At 49.0% G+C, this 19,378-nt stretch overlaps 1 protein-coding gene across 3 annotated transcripts in view; it reads left to right on the top strand.

Moving 5' to 3' along the window:
• Positions 1 to 13,488, top strand: part of Als2 (alsin Rho guanine nucleotide exchange factor ALS2) — a 59,708-nt gene extending 46,220 nt beyond the window's left edge. For all 3 annotated transcript variants that reach the window (XM_075956434.1, XM_075956437.1, XM_075956435.1), the window contains exons 26-34: positions 1,756 to 1,873; positions 2,477 to 2,634; positions 3,776 to 3,898; positions 4,329 to 4,505; positions 5,792 to 5,837; positions 6,062 to 6,123; positions 6,664 to 6,813; positions 10,690 to 10,786; positions 12,343 to 13,488. In XM_075956434.1, coding sequence (XP_075812549.1) covers positions 1,756 to 1,873; positions 2,477 to 2,634; positions 3,776 to 3,898; positions 4,329 to 4,505; positions 5,792 to 5,837; positions 6,062 to 6,123; positions 6,664 to 6,813; positions 10,690 to 10,786; positions 12,343 to 12,381 — 970 coding nt within the window. In that variant the 3' untranslated portion in view covers positions 12,382 to 13,488. The remainder of the gene's footprint in view (positions 1 to 1,755; positions 1,874 to 2,476; positions 2,635 to 3,775; positions 3,899 to 4,328; positions 4,506 to 5,791; positions 5,838 to 6,061; positions 6,124 to 6,663; positions 6,814 to 10,689; positions 10,787 to 12,342) is intronic.
• The last annotated feature ends 5,890 nt before the right edge of the window (positions 13,489 to 19,378 follow it).

The following is a 19,378-nucleotide window of genomic DNA, read 5'->3' on the forward strand; positions in this document are numbered from 1 at the left end:
GAGAAGAGAGTGGATCACACACAGGGCTAGAGAAGAGTGTGGATCACACGCAGGGCTAGAGAAGAGAGTGGATCACACGCAGGGCTAGAGAAGAGAGTGGATCACACGCAGGGCTAGAGAAGAGAGTGGATCACACGCAGGGCTAGAGAAGAGAGTGGATCACACGCAGGGCTAGAGAAGAGAGTGGATCACATTTAGGGCTAGAGAAGAGAGTGGATCACATTTAGGGCTAGAGAAGAGAGTGGATCACATTTAGGGCTAGAGAAGAGAGTGGATCACACGCAGGGCTAGAGAAGAGAGTGGATCACACGCAGGGCTAGAGAAGAGAATGGATCACACGCAGGGCTAGAGAAGAGAGTGGATCACACGCAGGGCTAGAGAAGAGAGTGGATCACACGCAGGGCTAGAGAAGAGAATGGATCACACGCAGGGCTAGAGAAGAGAGTGGATCACACGCAGGGCTAGAGAAGAGAGTGGATCACACGCAGGGCTAGAGAAGAGAATGGATCACACGCAGGGCTAGAGAAGAGAGTGGATCACACGCAGGGCTTGAGAAGAGAGTGGATCACACGCAGGGCTTGAGAAGAGAGTGGATCACACGCAGGGCTAGAGAAGAGAGTGGATCACACGCAGGGCTAGAGAAGAGAGTGGATCACACGCAGGGCTAGAGAAGAGAGTGGATCACACGCAGGGCTAGAGAAGAGAGTGGATCACACGCAGGGCTAGAGAAGAGAGTGGATCACACGCAGGGCTAGAGAAGAGAATGGATCACACGCAGGGCTAGAGAAGAGAGTGGATCACACTCAGGGCTAGAGAAGAGAGTGGATCACACACAGGGCACCACGGGCGATGAGTGTGCTCAGTCTCAGCAGGAGCCTGCAGCCCAGCATTTCCCAAACACTGAAAGAAAATCAGAGATGAACTTTTCGTTCATCTTTTCCCTTTCCCCTTCCTCTTCTCGGTTTCTCCGTCCGCCTCTCTTCTCCTTTCCCAATGCCCACAGGCACTGCTGAGCATTTAAACGGAATCTCTAGTCTTGCTTGTAGGTAGTTGTTAGCGTTGTTCCTTTGTTGCTCTGGTCTTCTTACATAACCGCACACATTTGATCTTTCAATAGTTAGTTTTGCGCTAATTTTCATTTGCATCTGTTAGTTGCTTTCCAGTATTCGCAATTAAAGAGAATTCAAGTTTTGACTTCAACAGACAATGATACTCTGTATTTATATGTGAGGAAGGTAAACTAGACTGGAGTCGCATGGGCTCCTTCACCAATGGGCCCTGCAGTCACCCATGCTCCTTGCTGTGGGCAGAGGCCTCGCTTCTCTTGCCCATCTTCATCTTTGCTCCTTCATTTATTATTTTTAGCTCTTCCCTTATTTCCTTCTCATTGGCAAGACTGGCACCAGCTGTCATTTCAGGTCCATGAAATTGCCCGGCACTGCGCCTTCAGTTGGACAGTGTATAGTTTTCACGGTTCCTTACAGTAATGAAGTAATGTCAAATGCTGTCTTGAGTAGACTTATGTAACAGCAGGTCAGCCACATTGAGTGCATCGGGTCTGTGCTGGGTCAGAGTAGCAGGTCAGCCAGCTTAGTACATCAGGTCTGTGCCGGGTCAGCGGACGCTCAGGGTAGCAGGTCTGCCACCGTGAGCAAGAAGGGTCTGTGCCAGATGCTCCCCTTCCTCCTCAGTTGGCGACTCTGTGATGTTTTGCTTTCTCATGCGAGATGCTGGGCTCTCCTCCTCTCTCCACAGTCCAGAAATCCTAAGCCGTACACAGACTCAGACGCTAGAGAGTCTGGAGTACATTCCTCAACATGTTGGCGCCTTCTCTGTGGAAAAATACGACGACATCAGAAAGTATTTAATCAAGGTAAACAAGTCAAACGACCTCGCCTCCGTGAGTTAATCACGAAAGACTGTAGATCAGCTGGGTGTGGTCACACACACCTGAAGCCTCAGCATGCTGGAGGACCAGGCAAGACCGTCGGCTAACCTGAAGCCAGCCTAAGCTACAAAAGCCCTCTTACACCCCACTTCACCTCCAAAACAAACAGACTCATCATTCAAATGTTAACCTAGTCTTGGTTTTACTTTGTCTGTTTTGTTTGCTAAATCTTTGACTTTTTGAAAAGATTGTGAGCTCCTGTACTCAGATGCACACACATAGTTTAAAGAAAAAAAAACTTTAAAATATGTAAAAAGGAAAGCAAAAGTAAAACAGGTCACAAAATGTATGTGGAACGTTACCCTGATGGAAAGCCACAGTGTGAGGCCTGTCCCTCTGCCGCAGTGGGTATTCAAACCGCAGCTCCCTATGGTTCTCCCTACAGTTCGGATAGGCCCAGTAGTTAGAAAGTTCCTTTTTCCTGACCCCAGTTTGACTCCTGGTGTTGCGGCGGGTTTATTGTGGGCTGGTTTCTGCTGCTGTTGCCCTTGCTGCCTATTGACCAGCGCCCTTGCTCCTGCTGCCCAGGCCTGTGACACCCCTCTGCATCCACTGGGCAGGCTCGTGGAGACCCTGGTGGCGGTGTACAGAATGACGTACGTGGGCGTGGGGGCCAACCGCCGGTTACTGCAGGAAGCTGTGAAGGAGATCAAGTCCTATCTCAAGCGCATCTTCCAGCTTGTGAGGTAAGAGAGCGCTGCACTGGTGTTTGGAAAGTCCGGACTGTTCTGCTAACCCAGCGTTGTGTGATGCCCGTTTCCCCTTTATCACAGGAAGTAGTCACTGAGAAGATGGTTTTATGCCGCAGAGTCTTCAGTAACTTAAATAATGGAAACACATTCCTGATGTGTTCGTGCTCATACATTTAAAACAATGAGCCTAGCCATTGATATTCCTGCCTCGTCAGCATTCTCACTCACTAAATGTCACTGAAGGTGAAAACAAATACAAGTGTGGTTTCCCAAGTCTGATTTGGTGTAAAATAGAGCAGTGTTATTCGTATTGAACTTCTACGCTAAATCGTATCTCCAAACCCTAAGCACAGGACAGACAGAGCTGACTGTAAAGTTGGGACCCTCACAGCAGCTCCAGTCTCTAACCAAGATAACACTGAAAAGCGAAAACGGCCCTGGTTTCGTTCAGCTTACGAGCCAGGGTGAGGAAGAGTAGATAACACGTGCGGTGTGCCAGCAAGATTAGCGCTCGAAGGAACTCTAAGGAAGGGTGATGAGCTGGGCTAGAGGAGGGGCTGCTGATTCTGGGCGCCTGAGCAGAGAGACTAGGAGAAGCGGTTATATGAACCAGTAACTGTCATCCAGAGGACAGATTCAGGCAGCAGCAACTTGGAGCTTGGAAGCTGGCTTTTAAACCAACAAATGAGTTCTCTATTGAGTCACCTCGGAATTTGCCCCAGAAGCTTCCTTGTGTCGCCAAGCACCTTTGGACTGTGTGGGTGGGGAGGGAGCAGGGTGTCTGGACATCTGGACGGGATCGCTGCATGGGCGTGTTGCTGTGCCCCCTTTAGCCAGAATCATACAGCAGCCACTTTAACTTTCCTTCCCTGCTTAATAAAGGATCTTTCTGTGCAAAGGGGTGTTTGGGTGTAGCTGGTCTGGAAGGGGACCCCGCTGTGCAGTTCCCTTTACAACCACTCCATCCCGTTCTGTAGGGAGCATCATTTGAGAGTCTTGAGGCTGAAAGAGTTGGTTAATGGTGGATTTTGATTTCATAGGCCCTTACATAGCTCAGCTGCTAGAAATTGATATTTACTTTTTTCAGCTGCTCTGGACATAGGATTTTTCTGGTCTGTTTTCAATTATTGCTTAGGTTCTTATTTCCTGAGCTTCCTGAAGAGGGCAGCACAATCCCTCTGTCTGCTCCTCCGCCCACTGGAAGGAGGTCCTTCTGCACTGGGAAGTCAGATTCCGGATCCGAGTCCCCAGAGCCAGGGTGAGTGAGCTCGGTGAGGTGGTGGAGGGTTAGGGAGAGGGCTGCGTGACTCCCAGCTCCACATTTCTTCAGTGGCCCCTCTAAGGTTCCTGGCCACTGTCCAGGAAGGAGCAGCCACACAGAGCCAGGCATGAAGGCTGCTGAGTTAGGTGACCCTGCAAAAGCAGCCTCAAGATGGAAATGAAGGAGATTTTCAGTTTGGTTTCCAGACATCCGATAGAATTGACACTTGGTCACAGAGAGTCAGCTCCATGTGTGTAGAATTGACATGGTCTGGGACAGTCAGCTCCATGTGTGTAGAACTGACATGGTCTGGGACAGTCAGCTCCACGTGTGTAGAGCAGCACTCGGCAGGTCCTGTGAGCCGTGTTGTCTAGGAAGGGAAGTGCTGCCTGTTTTAACACCCCTGCCTCCCCTCTCGTGTTTGCAGGTATGTGGTAACAAGTTCCAGCTTGCTGCTCCCTGTGCTGCTGCCTCGCCTCTACCCCCCTCTCTTCATGCTCTACGCCCTGGACAATGACCGAGAGGAGGACATTTACTGGGAGTGTGTGCTCCGACTAAACAAGCAACCGGACCTCCCTCTCCTGGGCTTCCTCGGGGTGCAGAGGTCGGTACCGAACTGAAAATCCTTGGGCACTGCCGAGAAGTTCTTGGCACGCGTGCGTGCGTGTGTGTGTGTGTGTCTGTGTGTGTCTGTGTGTGTGTGTCTGTGTGTGTGTGTGTGTGTGTGTGGTTTCCCAGCCTTCTCATGGTCTCATTTCTGAGAGCGCTCACCGATCTGAATGTGTTCATTATCATCTATGAACTAGATGACTCATCCCACATAACAGAGATGCATGATTTCCATTCCTATTCCTTAGAAAAAGTTACTTTAAATCTTTGGTGGTCCTTGCCACTTTTTCCTTCTCTCACTTGCAATTTAGAATTTCAGATCCTAAACATTTTCTCTTTATCTCAGACCCTTGTTTGTCGTTTTAGGGAATCACGCGATCATCCTCTCTAGAGTAGTGGAAAAGATGGCCCAAGCCACCCAAGGGTTGTGCCTTCATGCTGTAAAAACGTGCATACACTTATACTGAGAAGCTTTTTTTTAATTGAGTGATTTAATAATAAAAATGTGATGAGGGTAGATGAAGGAGATATCCCGGGCTGCGGTGTGAGGGCTTTGGAATATAGATGCCAAGCTCCTGGGACATAGTAGATGCCGTTGTCAACATAAAAACAACAGCTCTCGACTTTCAGGACGTAAGAGACAGTGTCCATGGCCTGGGGACACAGATTTAATTAGGTTTCCCCAAACCCCGTCTTCCAGCATGGAAGCAGTTTTACAGGGTCACAAAGACCCAGGGAGGCAGGGACATTAGCTATGCTGTAGACCCAGGATGCTGTCTAGTGACAGTCTTAGCTCTTGGATTGGTGAGATAGTATTCTGCTAAGTTAATACCACCTCTTATTATCACAAGTTGTTCTGAGTTAATACTTTGTAAGAGGTTTTTATTTATTATCATAAGGTGTTTTCTTTTTCAGATACAGAGTGGGGCCGCAAATGGCTATTCTGGAAGGCTGAGGCTAGTCCAGGATAAAGTGATTGGTCTCTGAACCCTCAGAGTTCAGTGTTTCTGTAGCACCAAAATCCAGTCAGTCCCTCAGGCTCTGCAGCCGCAAACTAGCCACAGCCAGGCACAGCTTCTTTATAGGAACTTTCGTTCACACTATTAAATCATTTCCAGACTTTCTACTAAACCTAGGGAAAATGTAAATAAAAACATGAAACCCAGAACCAATTTGTAGAGAAGTTATTTTTAATGGGAACAGGGAAACCAAGGTAATGATCCCCCCTTTTTAAAAAGGGGGTAGACCTACCAAAATGACTACTCTTTGCTTTCATTGTAGGAAATTTTGGCCAGCAACCTTGTCAATCCTCGGGGAGAGCAAAAAGGTAAAGCCAATTTTAGCTTCTCGCCAAGCTCGCTTGTCCTTGCTGTAAAGCCGACTTTAGCTTCTCACTAAGCACGCTTGTCCTTGCTGTAAGGTGTCCAGTTTACATGCGTGTAGTCATGTTAATGTCGGATTTCCCCAGCAAACTGGGTCCTCCTACTGGATCCCTTGCTATCTCGGAGCTGAAGATGCCCCTCTTCTCTGACAGTCCTCCTCCTCACGCAGGTTTTGCCCACAACAAAGGATGCTTGTTTTGCCTCTGCCGTGGAATGCCTCCAGCAGATCAGGTAATGTCGGGCGTTGTTGCGGAGCCACGCTGCCATCACAGCGGTGGTCCGTCCATGGCGAGGAGAAAGAACGTGTCCCCCACCCCTTTCTCGCCAATATTTTTTCCAGACAAGATCTGGCTGTGTCATTTTCCTCTCCACTCCTAGAGGTTGTGAGAATTCTCGTGAAGACCACAGCTCTCTTTGTAAACATCCGGGCTGTTTTGCTCTAAAATGTCCTTGTGTTTTCAAGGAGCCGAGAGATTTATCTGAGTACCCCTCTCATCAGCCAAATGGAACTTAACCAACTTCCGATTCAGAAAAGAGATCCCTTTGATCCCGTGGGCCAGAGGAAACATTCTGTCCGGGTTCTTTGACAGCCGGAGGCCTCATGCCCAGGCGCTGTAGGATTACAGAGGCCTCTGCGCCACACTGTGGTTGCCTGTTGTGTCTGATCCGAGGCATGCGAGACCCAAGAGGGACTATTGTTTAAAAATGGCTGGAGATGGCTTTACTGGGGAAATCTTAGGATATCTCTACACTCTGTCTCCACCACAACAGCACAACATTTACTCCGTCAGACAAGCTCAAGGTCATTCAGCAGACCTTTGAGGAGATCTCCCAGAGTGTCCTGGCCTCCCTGCAGGAGGACTTCCTGTGGTCCATGGACGACTTGTTCCCCGTCTTCTTGTATGTGGTGCTACGGGCCAGGTATGGAGGCTTTTCTGTGTATCTGGCTCCGTTTGTGGTTTCCCAGGTCTGCCCTTTGCTTCTCTTGGATTGGTGATAGCAGGTGTTACTACTAGAGCAGAATCTCACTTCTCTGAACCCAGGCCACAGCGGCAGTGTTTCTCAGCCTGGGGGTCGCAACCCCTGTGGGAGGTCAAACGACCCTTTCATAAGAGTTGCATATCAGATATTTACATTCTGACTCATAACAGTGGCAAAAATACAGTTATGAAGTAACAATGAGATAAGTTTATAGCTGGGGTCACCACGACATGAGCTGTGCTGAAGGGGTCACCGCACAGAAGGCTCAGACCCGCTGCCCTGTGGTCCTGTGTCTGTGTGAGGTTCTTCTTTCCCTGCCCTGTGGTCCTGTGCCTGTGTGAGGTTCTTCTTTCCCTGCCCTGTGGTCCTGTGTTAGGTTCTTCTTTCCCTGCCCTGTGGTCCTGTCCCTGTGACAGGTTCTTCTTTCCCTGCCCTGTGGTCCTGTGTGAGGTTCTTCTTTCCCTGCCCTGTGGTCCTGTGCCTGTGTGAGGTTCTTCTTTCCCTGCCCTGTGGTCCTGTGTGAGGTTCTTCTTTCCCTGCCCTGTGGTCCTGTGCCTGTGTGAGGTTCTTCTTTCCCTGCCCTGTGGTCCTGTGTGAGGTTCTTCTTTCCCTGCCCTGTGGTCCTGTGTGAGGTTCTTCTTTCCCTGCCCTGTGGTCCTGTGCCTGTGTGAGGTTCTTCTTTCCCTGCCCTGTGGTCCTGTGCCTGTGTGAGGTTCTTCTTTCTCTGCCCTGTGGTCCTGTGCCTGTGTGAGGTTCTTCTTCCCCTGCCCTGTGGTCCTGTGTGAGGTTCTTCTTTCCCTGCCCTGTGGTCCTGTCCCTGTGTGAGGTTCTTCTTTCCCTGCCCTGTGGTCCTGTCCCTGTGTTAGGTTCTTCTTTCCCTGCCCTGTGGTCCTGTCCCTGTGTGAGGTTCTTCTTTCCCTGCCCTGTGGTCCTGTCCCTGTGTTAGGTTCTTCTTTCTCTGCCCTGTGGTCCTGTCCCTGTGTTAGGTTCTTCTTTCTCTGCCCTGTGGTCCTGTCCCTGTGTTAGGTTCTTCTTTCTCTGCCCTGTGGTCCTGTCCCTGTGTTAGGTTCTTCTTTCCCTGCCCTGTGGTCCTGTCCCTGTGTGAGGTTCTTCTTTCCCTGCCCTGTGGTCCTGTCCCTGTGTTAGGTTCTTCTTTCTCTGCCCTGTGGTCCTGTCCCTGTGTTAGGTTCTTCTTTCCCTGCCCTGTGGTCCTGTCCCTGTGACAGGTTCTTCTTTCCCTGCCCTGTGGTCCTGTCCCTGTGTGAGGTTCTTCTTTCCCTGCCCTGTGGTCCTGTCTGTGTGAGGTTCTTCTTTCCCTGCCCTGTGGTCCTGTGTTAGGTTCTTCTTTCTCTGCCCTGTGGTCCTGTCCCTGTGTTAGGTTCTTCTTTCCCTGCCCTGTGGTCCTGTCCCTGTGTTAGGTTCTTCTTTCCCTGCCCTATGGTCCTGTGCCTGTGTTAGGCTCTTCTTTCCCTGCCCTGTGGTCCTGTCCCTGTGACAGGTTCTTCTTTCCCTGCCCTGTGGTCCTGTCCCTGTGACAGGTTCTTCTTTCCCTGCCCTGTGGTCCTGTCCCTGTGTTAGGTTCTTCTTTCTCTGCCCTGTGGTCCTGTCCCTGTGTTAGGTTCTTCTTTCCCTGCCCTGTGGTCCTGTCCCTGTGTTAGGTTCTTCTTTCCCTGCCCTGTGGTCCTGTCCCTGTGACAGGTTCTTCTTTCCCTGCCCTGAGGTCCTGTCCCTGTGTGAGGTTCTTCTTTCCCTGCCCTGTGGTCCTGTCCCTGTGTTAGGTTCTTCTTTCTCTGCCCTGTGGTCCTGTCCCTGTGTGAGGTTCTTCTTTCCCTGCCCTGTGGTCCTGTCCCTGTGTTAGGTTCTTCTTTCCCTGCCCTGTGGTCCTGTCCCTGTGTTAGGTTCTTCTTTCCCTGCCCTGTGGTCCTGTCCCTGTGTTAGGTTCTTCTTTCCCTGCCCTATGGTCCTGTGCCTGTGTTAGGCTCTTCTTTCCCTGCCCTGTGGTCCTGTCCCTGTGACAGGTTCTTCTTTCCCTGCCCTGTGGTCCTGTCCCTGTGTTAGGTTCTTCTTTCCCTGCCCTGTGGTCCTGTCCCTGTGTGAGGTTCTTCTTTCCCTGCCCTGTGGTCCTGTCCCTGTGTTAGGTTCTTCTTTCCCTGCCCTGTGGTCCTGTCCCTGTGTTAGGTTCTTCTTTCCCTGCCCTGTGGTCCTGTCCCTGTGTGAGGTTCTTCTTTCCCTGCCCTGTGGTCCTGTCCCTGTGTTAGGTTCTTCTTTCCCTGCCCTGTGGTCCTGTCCCTGTGTTAGGTTCTTCTTTCCCTGCCCTGTGGTCCTGTCCCTGTGTTAGGTTCTTCTTTCTCTGCCCTGTGGTCCTGTCCCTGTGTTAGGTTCTTCTTTCTCTGCCCTGTGGTCCTGTCTGTGTTAGGTTCTTCTTTCCCTGCCCTGTGGTCCTGTCCCTGTGTTAGGTTCTTCTTTCCCTGCCCTGTGGTCCTGTCCCTGTGTTAGGTTCTTCTTTCCCTGCCCTATGGTCCTGTGCCTGTGTTAGGCTCTTCTTTCCCTGCCCTGTGGTCCTGTCCCTGTGACAGGTTCTTCTTTCCCTGCCCTGTGGTCCTGTCCCTGTGACAGGTTCTTCTTTCCCTGCCCTGTGGTCCTGTCCCTGTGTTAGGTTCTTCTTTCCCTGCCCTGTGGTCCTGTCCCTGTGACAGGTTCTTCTTTCCCTGCCCTGTGGTCCTGTCCCTGTGACAGGTTCTTCTTTCCCTGCCCTGTGGTCCTGTCCCTGTGTTAGGTTCTTCTTTCCCTGCCCTGTGGTCCTGTCCCTGTTACAGGTTCTTCTTTCCCTGCCCTGTGGTCCTGTCCCTGTGTTAGGTTCTTCTTTCCCTGCCCTGTGGTCCTGTTCCTGTGACAGGTTCTTCTTTCCCTGCCCTGTGGTCCTGTCCCTGTGTTAGGTTCTTCTTTCCCTGCCCTGTGGTCCTGTCCCTGTGTTAGGTTCTTCTTTCCCTGCCCTGTGGTCCTGTCCCTGTGTTAGGTTCTTCTTTCTCTGCCCTGTGGTCCTGTCCCTGTGTTAGGTTCTTCTTTCTCTGCCCTGTGGTCCTGTGCCTGTGTTAGGTTCTTCTTTCCCTGCCCTGTGGTCCTGTCCCTGTGTTAGGTTCTTCTTTCTCTGCCCTGTGGTCCTGTCCCTGTGTTAGGTTCTTCTTTCTCTGCCCTGTGGTCCTGTCTGTGTTAGGTTCTTCTTTCTCTGCCCTGTGGTCCTGTCCCTGTGTGAGGTTCTTCTTTCTCTGCCCTCTGGTCCTGTCTCTGTGTTAGGTTCTTCTTTCTCTGTCCTCTGGTCCTGTCCCTGTGTGAGGCTGTTCTTTCTCTACTCTCTGGTCCTGTCTCTGTGTGAGGCTGTTCTTTCTCTACTCTCTGGTCCTGTCTCTGTGTGAGGCTGTTCTTTCCCTGGCCTATGGTCCTGTCTCTGTGTGAGGCTGTTCTTTCTCTGCTCTCTGGTCCTATCTCTGTGTTAGGTTCTTCTTTCTCTGCCCTGTGGTCCTGTCTGTGTGAGGCTGTTCTTTGTCCTCTGGTCCTGTCTCTGTGTTAGGTTCTTCTTTCTCTGTCCTCTGGTCCTGTCCCTGTGTGAGGCTGTTCTTTCTCTACTCTCTGGTCCTGTCTCTGTGTTAGGTTCTTCTTTCTCTGCCCTCTGGTCCTGTCTCTGTGTGAGGCTGCTCTTGTTCTGCCCTTTGGTCCTGTCCCTGTGTAAGGCTGTTATTCTCTGCCATTATCAGTTGATTCCAAAGGAACGTTCACTTGAAGCAGAATGAACTTCCCACCTCTTTCTGTCTGGCACAGGATTAGGAATTTAGGCTCTGAAGTCCACCTCATTGAGGACCTGATGGACCCCTATCTCCAGCACGGTGAGCAAGGCATAATGTTCACCACCCTGAAGGTGAGTGGAGACAGGTTTTAATCTCAGTCTGCCCTTCATTCACCGTCTTATAAACCATTCCGTAGCTGCTTTTCCTTCCTTTCTTTAGTGTGTGTGTGTGGGGGGGTGTAGAGAACAGGGTCTTCCTCTACAGCTCAGGCCGGCCTGGAGCTCTTAGTGGCCTTTCTGCCAGTGCTTCCTAAAGGCTCCAATGCAAGGCTGAGCCCCTGTGCCTGACACACTGTCTTCTTTATGGAAAAACTCAGAGTAGACTTTATTTTTCTTTTCTTTTATTGAAAATAGATTTTTCTTCCTGATTATGGCGCTTGCTTTGCCTTTGCAGTGTAACAACCTGATTATGGTCTCCCCTCCCCGTATTCCTCCCCGCTCCTACCTACCCTTCCATCCATACCCACACCCTTTCTGTCTCTTGTTAGAAATCAGACAGGCCTCTAGGGAATATAATAAAATACAATAAAATAAATAAAAAACAAGCAAATTGAAATAGGACAAAACAACCAGACAAGAAAAAAAGCACAAGAAACACATATAGACACAGAGACACACTTGTTCACACACACAGGAATCCCCTAAAAACACAAAACTGGAAGCCACAATACAGACGGAAATGACCTGTAGGTTTTTGTTTTTTTTTTTAAAAAGTCCCTCTAAAATCATGAGGCAAAGAAGCTCCAGTGGTTCTCTTGAGTTCATCCTGTATTGGCCTTCCACTGCCAGGTAATAAAATCTTATAAAATTATAATATTTAATATGAAGTCCTATGTTATGGTCACATAAATAGCAAGTCCCTAATGGAAAGGATAGTGCTCATATTAACCATACAGCAATAAAATTTTCACATTGGAAATAGAAGGCGCTAAATAACACTGCTAAAGATATTGAATAAATATAAAAATAAGCATTGCTGTCATTGCAGCAGTCTCGGGGGGCGTGCAGCGATCCGAAGGGAAATAGGTAAATGCTCACGAGGTCAGACTCTCCGAGTCACAGGAGTCCAGACCGAAGTGTGCTGTGCCCGGGATACCAGCGGCACCATGGTCAGCTTTACCCAGGGCCGGTGCGTTTGTAGTGAGGTCACTTCCCCGCGTGGGTGACTGTGGGGTAGACAGCGGCTAGGCTGCTCCTGTGTGAACGGTTACTAGACGGAGATCATTACCATCTGATCGACAGCAGCGAGGTGTTGGTGTGTTTGCGATTGATCCTAAGAAATCAACTTCAAGAGTGGAAAGCGGGCGTCACCCTGGTGTTGTACATGGTAACCCTGAGCACGGGCAGAGGGACCACTGAACGTGCTTCTCTGAAGGGCGTGCTTGGGCGCCCTGGCTTGTCCTGTGCAGGGCTGCTCGGGTTAAGTCACCGTTAGCTGTGTCTGGGGTCTGTGATCACACAAGTCCTGGTGTACCTCCAGACTTCCCAGTCCCCAGGCTACACAGAGCCATTGGGTGGAGTCACAGGGAAGAGTGCAGGCAGGTGAATCTATGGCTGCTGTGTTAATAAGGGATTGTTCTTTCCCTGGCCTTAAAAAGAAAATTTGAATTTGTTTTGAATTTTTTCAGGCTTGTTACTACCAGATTCAGCGTGAGAAGCTTAACTAGGTCACCTGCCAGCTTGAGAGCTGGATTATCTCTGTGGAGGTTGCGCGCCACCTGGAGCCGCCCGGTGGTGGCAGAGAACCCTGTTGAAACTGGAATGGACCGTGTGTTATTTCTGAGCCTTACCAATAATAATTAGAGCCCTGGGCTCAGGGCGGAGAGCGGAAAAGGAACTAGGAATCCGCTTAGCCGGTGTGCTGAGATCCTCACACCTCCTTAGAAGAGGAAACCGGTTACCCCTTTCCTATAGGGAAATGTCTCCCTCGGCTCCATGACGTTGCAGGGAGATTTCCCGAGAAAGCTGCTCATGTGAAAGAAGTTACTGGCCGTTCCTAAGTTATTGGTTTGTCCGGATCCTTCCGCAGTTATCCCCATCCGCCAGCAAGGAGCGGGCTGTACTTGAGACTGAAGCAGCCGTACCTTGCCTCCCGGGATCCCTTCCAGCCACGTGTGCAGCATGCTGCTTCTCCCGGGGAAGAGGAAGAATTTCTAAACTGCAGCTTTAGGCTTTAATAAGCCACTCCCCCCGGGTATTGGTGCTGGGAGAGGTCCCATGAGGGGACTTCACATCCTGATCCTGACATGGAATGCATCCACATAGGAACCCCCGCCCCCTGACTAGAAAGGACGTGGGGAGACACTGGAGTCCAAACCCTGATGCGAGTTGCTACAGAGCCCACTGGTCCCAGGAGTAGAAGGAAGCAGGGAATTGCAAGGGTCCCCAGCCCAGCGTGTGGCCTTCCCTGTACCTCACCCTGAACTCAGAAGGGAAGAAAGGAAAAACACACTTTGGCTGCCCCCACCTCAACAGTATTGTGACCCCCCCCCACTTTTCCACTGTTTGCTCTTCTACAACCCGCCCCCCGGTTGACACTGTAGCGTTAACGCGTGTGGTTTGGGTAACACAGGTGCTCCCGTCTCATCTGCTGTGCTCCCTGGTGAGCCGTGCCCTGCTCCATGAGAGATGACTCAGCAGGCATCAATTACCTTCGAAAAGGATCATGATTTCCGAGCTACTTTATAATCAAGACAAGTGTTTGTTAAAATACTGTTTTGGGATGTTGGCTGTAATGTAACAGCAGTTTTCATAATAAAAGACATTCATCTCTATGAAGTCGTCCATAACTGTTCGAAATGGTGTGAGGCAGGCTAAACATTTAAAGGGTGGCCAGCCTCTGCAGCTCACTTTAACTGCAGCCAACTTGCTGACAGAGAACAACTCTCTGACCCTAGGACCCAAGGAGGAGAGTCTTAAGGGGAATCTGTTTCCTTGAATAAAAGACACGTGGTAGTTATCTTTGCTGTCTTTAGGGAAGGGTAGAGAGGATCAGAGACTGTTCCCACCTTTCTGCTTGCTGCCTTCTGCCAGAATGAGCCTGCACCCTGAGGGAAGGGACCAGTGCTCGCTCCCACCTGGGGATTTCCCTTTTTGTTTTTGACCTTGTGGATCAACACACAAAGGCCACATTTGGCTAGTTAAGACAAGGTAGTTCAACACGTAGCTCCTTGAGGAAGAGGATGGGATCACTGTGGAAATGAGTGAAAACTCAGAGAATGGAACCAGAGAAACCCTCAGATGGCAGCGTGCCCTCCGATACCACATTGCAGCTCCATCCAGTTCTAGTGAAGCAGTCAGGCCACTAGGGCTCCTAACCACTAGGGCTCCTAACCACTAGGGCTCCTAACCTCTAGGGCTCCTAACCACTAGGGCTCCTAACCACTAGGGCTCCTAACCTCTAGGGCTCCTAACCTCCTAGGAGTTAGGAGGAGCCCTAGCACCCATGTAACTCATGAAAAGATCCCAATGGATGCTCACAGAGGCCCTCACAGGTGAGTGTCAATCCCAGGCCTCCCTAGCAGACGTTCGCTCTGTATCCAAGCTGGGACTGCTCGCCCCTGCTCTTTCTTGCCAGATGCCCCTTAAGAGCAGAGTTCTACATTAAGACTTGAAAAAAATAAAGTATCTGGAACACAACCTAAATGCCCCTCAATAGAAGAATGGATAAGGAAAATGTGGTACATTTACACAACGGAGTACTACACAGCAGAAAAAAAAATGACAGCTTGAATTTTGCAGGAATATTGATGGAGCTAGAAAACATTATTTTGAGTGAAGTAAACCCGACACAGAAAGACAATTATCACATGCACTCACTCATAGGTGATTTTTAAACATAAAGCAAAGAAAGCCAGCCCACAAACCACATCCCAGAGAATTTAGACAACAATGCGGACACTAAGAGAGACATACATAGATCTAATCTACATGGGAAGTAGAGAAAGACAGGATCTCAATAAATTAGGAGCATGGGGACCTTGAGGGAGGGCTGGAGCAGGGAGGGGAGAGACAGGGAAGGGAGCAGAGAAAAATGTAGAGATCAACTAAAAAAAAGTTTAAAGAGAAAAAAATACTCGGCACACGTTTGTAATCCAGCCCTTGGGGGGAAAAGGCAGGGACAGGAGGATGAGGAATCCAAAGTTAGCCTTGGTTACACACACACGCACACACACACACACACATACACACACACACACATACACACACACATACACACACACATACACAGACATACATACACACACATACACACACATACACACACACATACAAACACATACACAGACATACATACACATACACACACACATACACACACACACACATACACACACACATACACAGACATACATACACATACACACATACACACACACACATACACACACACATACACACACATACACACACATACACACACACACATACACACACACATACACACACATACACACACACACATACACACACATACACACACATACACACACACATACACACACATACACACACACATACACACACATACACACATACACACACATACACACAACACACACATACACACAACACACACATACACACAACACACACATACACACACACACACACAGAGTAACCAAGGCCACCTGGGCTACGTGAGACCCTGTATCAAAATAAAAAAACAACAACAACAACAACAAAAAAGGTTATCGCTATCCCGAAACGGTGAGCAGAAATACCAGCGGCTCAGAGCGGAGTGTGGTAGCAGGGTGAGAGGAAACCTCGGTGAGGTGGAGGATAAAGCAAGGGTAGGAAGGATTGGCAGGGAAGGCTTACAGCCAGTGAGTCAGTGGTTAGGCTGCAAGGTCAGGATTAAATCCGAGGCCGCGCAGGGTCTTTATCCAGAGCCTCCAGGTGACTCTGGCAGCTGACAGCCGCCTGGGGTTCCTGCTTGCTTTCCTCTTGGCGGTGACACTGCGTGTTTCGGTCCTCACAGGTAAGAGACTGGCTAGACGGCTTGCAATCCTGCATTTCCCAAAGGCACCACCAGCAGTTTAGCTTAGCAGAATCTTGAGTAATCTGTTTTCAAGTGGTTGATTCTCAGACGCCTCAGGTTACACAGTGAGTTATCACAGACTTCAAGAGAAACACTGTGTTTGTCCCCTTCTTCCCTGGGGCCCTTTGATGCAGAGGAAGCCAGCAGGCCCTTGCTCATGTTTACATGTTTGTCCAGGATCTTCATATTGGAAAGTAGTTTGGAAAACACTCATAATGTGTAGGTTGTCAGAACTTTGAGTAGCAATTAGTGTGTCTATTAAAGCAGACAGAAATGCCGGCTTAAAATATTTTAATTGTATGTATTTGTGTGTGTGTGTGTGTTCACATATGTGTTTGCGTGGGGGGGGGCTAGTGCCGCAGAGTGTTTGTGGAAGTCAGAGAACAACTTTTGGGGGACAATTCTCTCCTGCTTTGTGGGTTCAAGGTTGTCAGGCTTGGCAGTGAGCCACCTTGAAGCCCCAAAGCTGACTTTTCAGGTAATTCTCAAATTCCAGGTATTCATAAGGATCACTTGCTTGATAAAATAGCATTTAATGGCTTTTTCATAGTCCCTGTCCCTTTAACCTATAAATTACACCTGTCTAGAATCCTTCATTCTGGGGAAACTTAAACCAAGGCACTTATACACATAAGGTTAGTTTTTAAATCCACATAATAACCTACCAGTAATAAAAAGAACAAGTTAAAGAAAGAAAGCAAAGCTGGGAATATAGCTTGGTAGCATGCTTGCCTAGGGTATGTGACGTCTACGGTTCAACTCCCAGCATTATATAAACTAGGTGTGGTCACACACCTGTAATCCCAGCCCTTGAGATGGGGAGGCAGGAGGAATTAAAAAAAATCATCTGGTTTTCCTTAGGTCCCTAGCGAGTTTGAGGCCAGCATGGGCTACCTGGGACCCTGCTCCAAAACAAAAGAAACCAATGAACCAACAACAACAAAAAAGCTGAGCTATTTGATTATAAAATGTGTATTTCAATGTGTGGGATGTGGAACATAACCTTTAGCATGCAGTGGAAACCACACAAATCCCTGGAAGGATGGAGCAGTTGCAAATGCCATCCAAGAGTGGTGTGTTGTAGTGATTGTCTGGTCGTGCACAGGAGTACCATTGATGAAATGATTTTCTGATTGGGTGGACTATTTGGTAAAGTGTAATATACAATGAACTAGATTAATTATCTAATCATGGTGGTAGCATTTGCCCAAATTTAATGCATTTCAAAATTGCAAACTATTTTGTGTTTATGAAGAAAGCTGAGTTCTAAGCTCAGATCATGCTAGGGTTGATTTGGGTTTGTTTCTCCAGTGGCATGAAAGTTCAATGAGATGCTTGCCAGTTCTGCGGGCACCGTGATTGTCTTAGTTAGGGTTTCTGTTGCTGTGAGGAGACACCGTGGCCACAGCAACTCTTCCTGATGAAGACATTTCATTGTGGTGGCTGTTGTAAAGGCTTTATAACAGGTGCACACTTAGAGCTAGTCCTCAGGGTCCTCCATGGTTGCTGAGGGTCGCATTTTTCTTTTGCTGTTTAGATCAGGGCCTGCCAGGCTCCAGAAGATCCTGTGGGCCGAGAAGTCTGTAGGAAGACAAGCCTACCTTGACCTGAGCAGCTAGGCTGTCGATTCCAGCGATTCTGTCCACTGTCTGGTGATCTTCAGTTTAGATGAAAGTCAGTTTTGCCCAGTGGTCAGCCCAACTGAGTGCGAGGCTCTCCAATCACTCTAATAAGTTGGACACAGGGAGAGTCCAGTTTTCAAACCCGTGTAAGAATCGAGGCTCTTTGCTTTTACATACAGGACTCAGTCTTCTAGTTGGTTTTGGGAGGACTCCGTGATCTGGACATAACAGCAGCATGCAGGCACAATACTGGAGAAGTAGCTGAGAATCCTACATCCTGCAGGCAACAGGAAGTGGTCTCAGTTCCTGGGCGGTATCTTGAGTATATATGTGACCTCAAAGCCCACCTTCGCAGTGACACACTTCCTCCAGAAAGGCCACACCTCCTAATAGTGCAATTCTCCTTGGGGGCCATTTCCTGTCAAACCTCTCCCGTGACAGTTTATCATGTAGAACTACTTCTAAACCTTCGTCCTTGTTTTCTTAACCCTTTCTTCACCCGGCTGGCTGAAATGCAGAAGTGATAGCTGGAAATCATGCCGCCATCTTGGAGCAGATAGACAAGAGCCATATGCACCCCAGGGTGGGATAGTGAGCTGGCGGGACCCCATTACCTCAGTACTTTATGGATTGAGGCTGGTCTTCCAGGTCTGAGTTGTCTCTGTTTCCAAATTGTCGAATAAGTAACGCAGGAACTTCTATCCTTCTAGGCCACATTATTTTGGATTTTCTATTTTGTGAGAGTAAATATATCTAAAGCAATGTTGTTTAAGAAAAATACGTTGAATTGAGCTGCTCAGGCTAGAGAATGGCTCAGACGTTAAGAGTACTGACTGCTCTTCCAGGGGTCCTGAGTTCAGTTCCCAGCAACCACATGGTGGCTCACAACCATCTATAATGAGATCTGGTGCTCTCTTCTGGCCTGCAGGCATACATGCAGGCAGAACACTGTATACATAAATAAAGAAATCTTTAAAAAATATATAAATTAAGCGGCTCAAATCGGTTGTTAAAGATGAGTATTGAAAATAATAGGACTAAGCTATAATGAGTTGTGCCACATGTTCGACCCTGCACAAAATCTACGGGGGACTGTTGTCTAGGACTGTTGTCTAGGACTGTTAGACAAGTTAGAGGGTGAACCAGGAAGGCTGTTGCCCAAGGCGGGGAGTCAAGCCACTGTTACATTGTCTCTAGGTTAGAAGACTGTGCCCGGACAGCTCTCTGTGTGGCATATTCAGTGCAGTCTTCTAACAGGAATTCTGCAACTGCTCAGTGAGATCAGTGAAGAACTCCAAAGTTCTGTGTCCAGAGGCAGCCTCAGTGTGCACTCAAGACAGGGAGTCCCTCTGAGCTCTCAACAGTGGGTCGTTCGCCTAGGATGAGTTACCCAACGGGTGGGAAGCAAGGAGGCAGGATGTGACTTGTCAGTTATTGGGAAAGACGACGGGACTGTGGGACGGCTCAGTGCATAAAGGCCCTCGCCACCAAGGTTGACAAGCTGAGATTGGTCCCCACGACCCACATGATGGAGGTGTAGGGATAAGTCCCGCCCCTTAGGGGGCGTGTTCGCCTCGGGCTAATGTCTGCCTATAAATTTGGCGAGCGTGCTCCGAGCTGTTGCTTCTACTTTCCTGGTCTCCGCGGGAACGGTGGTTCTGTAAGTCTATCTCTACATTAAAACTATATGTATTTTTACAAACTGTCTGCATTCGTTTACGCCGCTACATGGAGGAAGAGAACTGACCCCTGCACCTTGTCCTCTGACCTCTAAACCAGAGCTGAACCGTGCACGTGTGTGTGTGTGTGTGTGTGTGTGTGTGTGTGTGTGTGTGCACGTGTTTAAACATAGTTTAAAAGAATTTTAGAAAAGATGGATGAGGGGAGTGTTTATGGAATACTGGTTTTCTCTTTCACATGGTAGCAGCTGATTGGAGAGGAAGTGTCACAGGGAAAGGCCTGTTTTATCTGATGTGGACCCCAGTATGTGTGGTCTAGTAC

The sequence above is a fragment of the Microtus pennsylvanicus genome, chromosome 22 (assembly GCF_037038515.1).
Source record: "Microtus pennsylvanicus isolate mMicPen1 chromosome 22, mMicPen1.hap1, whole genome shotgun sequence".
Taxonomy (NCBI): domain Eukaryota; kingdom Metazoa; phylum Chordata; class Mammalia; order Rodentia; family Cricetidae; genus Microtus; species Microtus pennsylvanicus.